General features: G+C 34.3%; 1 protein-coding gene across 1 annotated transcript; it reads right to left on the minus strand.

The window, feature by feature from the left end:
• Positions 1–5,996: 5,996 nt before the first annotated feature.
• Positions 5,997–7,090, minus strand: LOC145087530 (caffeoyl-CoA O-methyltransferase-like). Its single transcript, XM_079025499.1, has 2 exons — positions 6,844–7,090; positions 5,997–6,705 (listed from the first exon to the last, which is right to left on the minus strand). Exons 1-2 carry the CDS (start codon positions 7,005–7,007, stop codon positions 6,135–6,137), a joined length of 735 nt encoding a protein of 244 aa, XP_078881625.1. The 5' UTR covers positions 7,008–7,090; the 3' UTR covers positions 5,997–6,134.
• Between the last annotated feature and the right edge of the window lie 598 nt (positions 7,091–7,688).

The raw sequence follows: 7,688 nt of genomic DNA on the forward strand, positions 1-7,688 counted from the left end.
ATGGTATTTTGGGGAACTCACTAAGCTTTATGCTTATAGTGTTGGTGTTATTTGTTTCAGGTACTAGTGAGGATCGCGGGAAGGCACCGGCCTGATCAGTGCACACACGCGGGATTTTTATATTATGTGATCTTGGGGTTTTTATATATGTTATGAAATGAATTACAAACAATGATGTTTTTATGAATATTAAATGAAGTTTGTCTTTATTAAATGCGAAAAATATTTTTAAATTCGTGGCGTTACAATATAAAACAAAATTAAACAATACGCAAATAAACAATAAGACAATTTTTTTTTCAAAAGCCAAAAACAAATTAAACGTTGTTATATTGATTATATTTCTTTATATATTTCTTTATCAATCGTGTATTATTTCTACTATCTGTATATGAAAGGAAAAAAAAAAGGTAGTTAGTATCTACTAATTCTAAGAGAGAACTTCAAATTTGGTCCATGTGGTTTGTCATTTTTTGAGCTATGGGTCCATGTGGTTTCAAAATTAAAATTTGATCATTTTTGTAGACTTCATTGTAGTTTTGGTATAGGTAACACTTATTTAACTTCTTTTTGAAATTTTATGAAACTATCTATTATGAAATTAGTTGTGAAACTCGTAAGTTATACGGGTTGGATAAAACAAAAATAATAAATATCAAGGTTTAAACAAAAAATTATTTAAATTTGAAATTTAAAATTTAAAATTTAAAAGGAAACATATCAAATACTATATGAGTAGTAATATTGTAATTTAATGTCTATTTTCAATTAAGGCAATTATAAATTGAGATGTAAATATGATGTATTAATTAAGAAAAGATAAAAACATAAGAAAATGACAAATGGAAAAAAAACATTTATTCAAAAATACCAAAAAATGACATGTGTCCAATTTAATAAAAGAGTGACATGTGACAAAATTATTTTCATTTATTAAGGAGGATAAAAATTCTCTCTCTCAGAGATACACACACGCTGTGACAACCCGAAAATTTTTTGCTTTAAAAGCTCAGTCAGTCAACTCAACTGTGTGTTAGACTCGGTAATGAGTTCTAGCCTTGATAAAGGTCATTCTAAGGAGTTTTAAGCCTAATACACTCAAGGAATGAGTGTAAGGAAGTACCTACTAGGACCATAGTATAGCATGCAAACCTTAAACTCCATCAGGAGGAGTTTACGGCCTAGTTACCATGAGTTTACGGTCGTAAACTCAAGGGGGCCGTATACTCACGACTATATATATATATATATATATATATATATATATATATATATATATATATATATATATATATATATATATAACTTGGCCATTTTTCTCATTCCTCCTTCCTTGGCCGATTTTTCTTCAAATCCTCTCAAGTGTCATCCAACTTTTCATCCTAGATCTTCAAAAGTTGTAAGTGTTCTTCTTTGATTAGTTGATACATCTCTTAATCTCGCTTCATCCATTGATTTCATCCATAGAAATCATCTTTTCTTAGATCTTCAAGAAACACCAAGAACACACACTAGTGTTCTTGGCCAAAATCAACCATTTCAAGCCTCTATATCGTAACTACTCTTCCCTACACTTCATATCTAGTAGGATGCCTTAAATTACGACATTGAAACATGCCTTTTCCCATGAAGATCATGAGTTTACGGCCCAAGATCTTCCTTGACCGTAAACTCCATGCTATGGCATGTTTGGGCCTTAAACTCTTCCATCAAGCAAACCTTTGACCCTGAACCCTTAGTGGATGTTAATAGGACCTTGAACTACTCTCAAATACATAATGACCATGAGTTTACGGCTGTAACCTCCTTTGGGCCGTAAACTCATCAAAAGCCTCCATTGGTTTGGTCTTTCTCATCCTTGTGTAGAGCAAAAGTCCCTCAAGTTCCCTAGCATTCAAACAAACACTTATGCATGTTTGACCATGAGTATACGGCCGTAAACTCCCTTTGGCCGTAAACCCATGGTAGTAAACTCTTGTTAGTGCCATTCCACACTCCTTAGTCTAATCACATGTGATTCCAACACTTGGTTAAAGTGTTTCCTAGTCCCGGAAGGTGTTTCATTTCATAAAGTTGCTTATAAACACTATATTCATGCCAATATATGTCATTTAGGACTTATTGTGTCTCGGGACTTCATTCGTGGAACTTCTCATCCTTACACGCGTATTCATTGAATCACCCACATCAAGTGAGTTCATACCCCGTAATGAATCTTTTAACTGTTTTAAATGCTTTTAGGGGGGATACAAGTTGAACACAATGATAATTGTGTAAATGTTTGTTATAAACATCTTTCAAAAGATTGCTTATGTCTTTTATAAGTAATCAAAACATTTCTAAAACTCTTTTAAAGTTATGTTGCTTTATAGTTTAACAAAACTCCGTTTTTAAAGTAGAAGCATAACTTGGTAGTAAAATGAGTCTTTTCAATAACAGTTCAAGTAGAATACTAATAAACTATAATGGGTATAGTTTAGGGGTTCAGTTCATACTATAGCGAGAAGATACTAAGGTACTATAACGAGAAGATACTAAGATACTATAACGAGAAGATACTAAGATACTATAACAGAATAAACATACGAAGATGCTATAGCATGGGACACTACAGGATCTAATTATACCAATGAATCACTAACTCATTGTTCTAAACAAAAGGTGATAGTTAAATTGGGTATACATGATCATATAACATTAATGTCAATTTACACGACCTAGCAATTTGTTTGCGGAAGTCGCGTTTGGTCCCCAGAATCTCTTGCAGGGAGAGCATATAGTATGGGTACTATCCATCACATCATGACCTTAATAAAACATACATGTTTTAAGGTAATCAGTACGTCAGGATGTCAATTTAAAAGACAACTGGATACTTACATTTTCCCATTACTTTCATATTGTGACAGATCCACTTGAAAGTTAATGCAAACTATTTTCAAGTTAAGATAGTTATAAACCAGGGAAAACTTACATCTTTTCAAAGTGACAAACAGAACAGTCGGGTCTAGTACATTCAGTAGAAAGGGACCATAATGCTAACCTTATGATTCCTTAATGTATACATCAAGGGATATATATAAATAGGATCCGACATGTAATAGGGTGTGTGCTTTCCGCTTCATTTCATGTTCCTTGTTTGGTTGTGGGCTTAGAGCAGATTCACCCAGCCTATTATCTATTCGATCTTAGTTATATATATCTTCTGTATACATTAAGTCATCATAAGGGGTACCAGGTATGGGTCAATTCATTGGACACTAATTCAATGCACAGTTTTCTAGTACAAAACATACTTTTCAAATCAGAACTTTTGATATACAAAACTAGAAACTTAACAAGTAAAGGGTTTAATCCATTTTATTAAACCATCATTTTTAAAGGACCGTAGGTAGTTAACTCTACAATACCTTAGTTTATACATCAAAGGTTATATATAATTAATATTTGATAGGTAGTTGAATGTGTGACTTCCGCTTCATTCCATGTTCCTTGTTTGGTTGTGGGCTTAGGGCAGATTCATACAACTAACTATCTGTTCGATATTAGATTATATATAGCTAGTATAAACTAAGTGATTATAGAAGGAACTGTTGTGGTCACTATTTTATTATAAGAAATAAGGGTTTTCTTAAAGGATCTTTTCATTTAAATATATAAGAAACTATTGCAATTAACTCCGTAAGTACCAATTGAATACACCATGGCTATATACAACGATGATCTAACAACCAATGGGATGTGTGTCATCCGCCTCATTCCCTGTTCCTTGTTTGATTGTGGGCTTAGGGCAGATACACTCAATCGATTGTTTGTTTACTCTGGGTTTTATATAACCTGTATCCATTGAGTACTCATAGAAAGGATTGTAGAGTCATTTTTACTTATCTTTCATCAAAATAGGAAATATAGGATTTTCTGGAGGAACAGGCGAACTTTTCTAAACAAAACTTACAACTTACTACATCTTACTAAACTTTCTACAACATACTTACATCACTAAAATCTTATGAACTCACCAGCTTAATTGCTGATCAACTCTTTCAAATAACTTGTATTCTCAGGAAACTAGTAGACAGCTACTCGCTCTGGGAAATCAGAAGATGGAGCAGTATAGCTTCAAGTCTTGTTTTGTTATTTGCATATGTATTCTATGTTTTGTGAACGCACACATTGTAAACACTTTCTTTCTAATGAAATAGTTGTTCATTACTTGTTTACTATGATACATGTCTTGTGATACTAAACATGACGTCCTCCACCCCCGAACGTTTCCGTCGTTCCGGTTTTGGGGTGTGATACACGCACACATCAATTTCCATTCTTATCTTTAGACCTTTGTAAATTTCTCCATCAAAAACATTGTGAAAAAGAATGTTTTTATGTGATGCTTGCTTTCATATATATTTGCAGCAACTGTGAAAAAAAAAGGAGGTGTGAATCATCGGTGAATCATCTGGATCTAGACGATTGAGCATCTTTTATTTGTCGTTAGCATTCACAATCATGAATAATTTGTGGTTTTTAATAAATAAAATAAGTAATATTTTTGAAAATTAAAACTAATTACCCAACAATGTGGCATCATCCTTTAAAATATTGCCTACGTTATCTACATATAAGTGACTTTCTTTATTTTCTTTTCATATTGCATATACATATATATACACTTTCCATTATAACATTTTGCTTTTTTTACCTTCATTTTTTCCATTATAGCATAAGACCTTAAAAGTTAAATGATGTTTCAATCAATACATGCATACATATACATACAAATACACTTTCCATTATAGCATCATATTTTGTTTTTTTCAGTTTTTTTGGTTATAGCATTGTAGTTTCTAAATTGCATACAACTACACAAACTACATACAAAATGATCTATACATATAAATATGCATATACAAAAATAATAGACATCCAAAAGCACATATACATACATCATACACATTCAAATACACATATATGATGCATATACAAATATATAAAATCACATGTACATACATCATACGCATCCAAAATACACATATACATACACATCCACATATAAATACACTTCTATATACACAAAATCAACATATTATATGTAATAAAATAGAAAAACGAAAACCTGTGGTGTGGTGGCCGTGAAGGTAGATTCCGGCGAGAACAGTGGTGGTAGCGGTTAAATGCTGGTGAGGATTGACAATAACATTTCTACCATGGTGGGGATCTCAAATTTCGGCAGAATACTCCAAATTCCTTCAACACCAACAAGTATATTCAGTGGCGAGAGGAGGAAATGAAAAGAAAAAGAGAAAAAAAAAAAACATGAAGCCTCACTTGTTAATGTCGCCGGAAATGGTGCTTCGGCGCTGCTGATGTGACGTCGCCGATGATGAGCTTTATTGTCGATGTAGTGGACGATGATGTGGCTTTGGACGGAGAAAGTCGAGGTTTTGCTGAGGTAGAAAAGGAAATTGATCGAGGAAGAAGATGTCACAGAAGGGGAAAGAACGAGGGAAGATGGGTATTATATGCGAAGGGTATTAGCAGCGACGGACATTAGCAACGACAGTACCCTTTAGCGACGACAGACAAAGTAATAGCGGCGACAGTAAGTAGCAGTTAGTGACCTGGTTAATAACCTACAATAGACATTCGTCCATAATCATTTCATTGGTCGCTAGGCTGTTGCAAAATTTTGTCGCAAGTTAGTGATAAATTTGTGGGCTTGTGGCCATTTGATGGGTTTCAAATTTTGTGGTAAACTTGATTGGAAGAAGCACGGCTTTATTGGTCACTGAATTTCGAAGTATCCAACGCCAAATTCGTCTTTTTTTTTTTTTTAATCTGTCGCTAAATACCATGATAGGATGAAATCTTTTGATTATTTTTTAATATTTTCAATAAGATTAAAGGCCAACCAATTCAAGATACAATTACCGAAATAGAGTTCCTATTGTGTTTGATGACATATTTCTAAACTTCAAATATTTGTCAACAAGGTTAAATGATATATAAATATAAAATTAACATTATGATTACGCAATTCAAAACATGAATGCAAATTGTCGCATTACAGAAAGGAAATAATCAATCAAACATGTGAATCATTTACAAGTTTATTTTGGTTGATCCGTTATATGTGATTAGCTTATTCGGCGACATAGAGTGATTCCATCACCCACAGGAAGCTGACAGATCTCTACTCTTGGATCAGCAGCAAGGGCTTTGTTGAGCTCTAACACGAAGTCTCTGTAATATCTAACATACTTCCGAAGTGGGGCATCTGCAGGTGCCACCAAAGACCCATTCCAAAGGGTGTTATCATAACCAATCACACCTCCAATTTTAACAAGATCGATTAACCTTTTGTGGTAGTTAAGGTAGTTGTCTTTATCGGCATCCACAAAAATGAAGTCAAATGATCCATGGAATTTTGGATCTTCTACCATTTGGTCAAGAAGAGGAAGAGCAGGACCTTCTCTAAAGTCAATCTTGTGAGCAACACCTGCTTTCTCAATAATCGGAAGGCCAATTTCGTAATTTTCACGGTTTATATCCAAAGCCAATATCTTTCCATCTTCTGGTAGAGCAAGCGCGGTAGAAAGAAGGGAATAACCAGTGTAAACACCGATCTCCATCGTGTTCTTAGCATTTATGAGCTTAAGAAGTAAGTTCAAAAACTGCCCTTCATCAGCAGATGTCGTCATAAGATTCCTGCATTTAGTATTACAAGTAAAACGGATTAGATAACGAAAAGCAGCCACAACCCACAATGTTTTTATGGTATTCCACTTACGTACTCATGATATATGTTATCATATTAATTAGGAAATGCATGCACTAATGACTTACCAAGGGTGTTTAGCAGTGACCTCACGAAGCTCTTTCATGGATTCTGGCTCTCTCGGGTAAACACTGGTTTCAAGAATGTATTGGTAAAGTGCATCGCTTTGAAGGAGGCTTTTGTGGCCAACTTCTTGGTGTTTTGCAGGCTGAGTTTCTCCGGTGGTGGCCATTGTGAGGAATCTGTGGTGTGTTAGTGTGAAATGGAGATTAATGGTGGGTTGAACTTGAAATGAATCTGAAATTGAAGGATTGGGTGTATGGGAATATATAGGGAGTGGGCATGGAGGATCGGAAGGTGAAGGGATGGTGCCGGTGCGGTTGTGGTTGTGTCCTTGTTGGTGGGGTTGGTGAGACTTAAGCTTTCATTGCAGATGTGGACTTCGCCAACCATAGTGGAAACCACGAGTTGGTAAAACTCACTTGTTTAATTCTAGTTTTTTTATAATAAAAATATATGCCAATTTAGTTGATCGGTTTTATTAAGGGTGGAGACTGGTTCCAAACCCGATGCAAACTGGACCATACCCGAATGGAACCAAAACCGAAGACCCTCAAAGGAAGACTTTATCTATAGAAAACTTCAAATAAACATAAAATCAAATATATGAATACCGGAAAGACTTTATCTATAGGTTTCATAATCGATTTAGTCTTTATCTTTTTTTAAGTCAATTGAGTCCTGATTAGGTTAACTTACTCAAAACAGGATTATTAGTGGGTTAACCGGTTAGTGAAACGTTTGTTTGTTTATGTGGACTATGGCCCTTTCAGTAAAACATAGTTTTATGCATTTGTAAAGTGTTGCACCCGGTGAAAAACGAGAGAATCTAAAAAAATAGCTTGTTACGGTG

Source organism: Lactuca serriola, chromosome 2, assembly GCF_051521515.1.
Source record: "Lactuca serriola cultivar US96UC23 chromosome 2, Lser_US96UC23_V15, whole genome shotgun sequence".
NCBI lineage: Eukaryota > Viridiplantae > Streptophyta > Magnoliopsida > Asterales > Asteraceae > Lactuca > Lactuca serriola.

Coding starts and splice junctions, on each gene's coding strand:
- LOC145087530 (XM_079025499.1), bottom strand. CDS start 7,007: ATGGCCACCACCGGAGAAACTCAGCCTGCAAAACACCAAGAAGTTGGC. Junction 6,706..6,843: donor GTCACTGCTAAACACCCTTG/GTAAGTCATTAG, acceptor TACTAAATGCAG/GAATCTTATGACGACATCTG.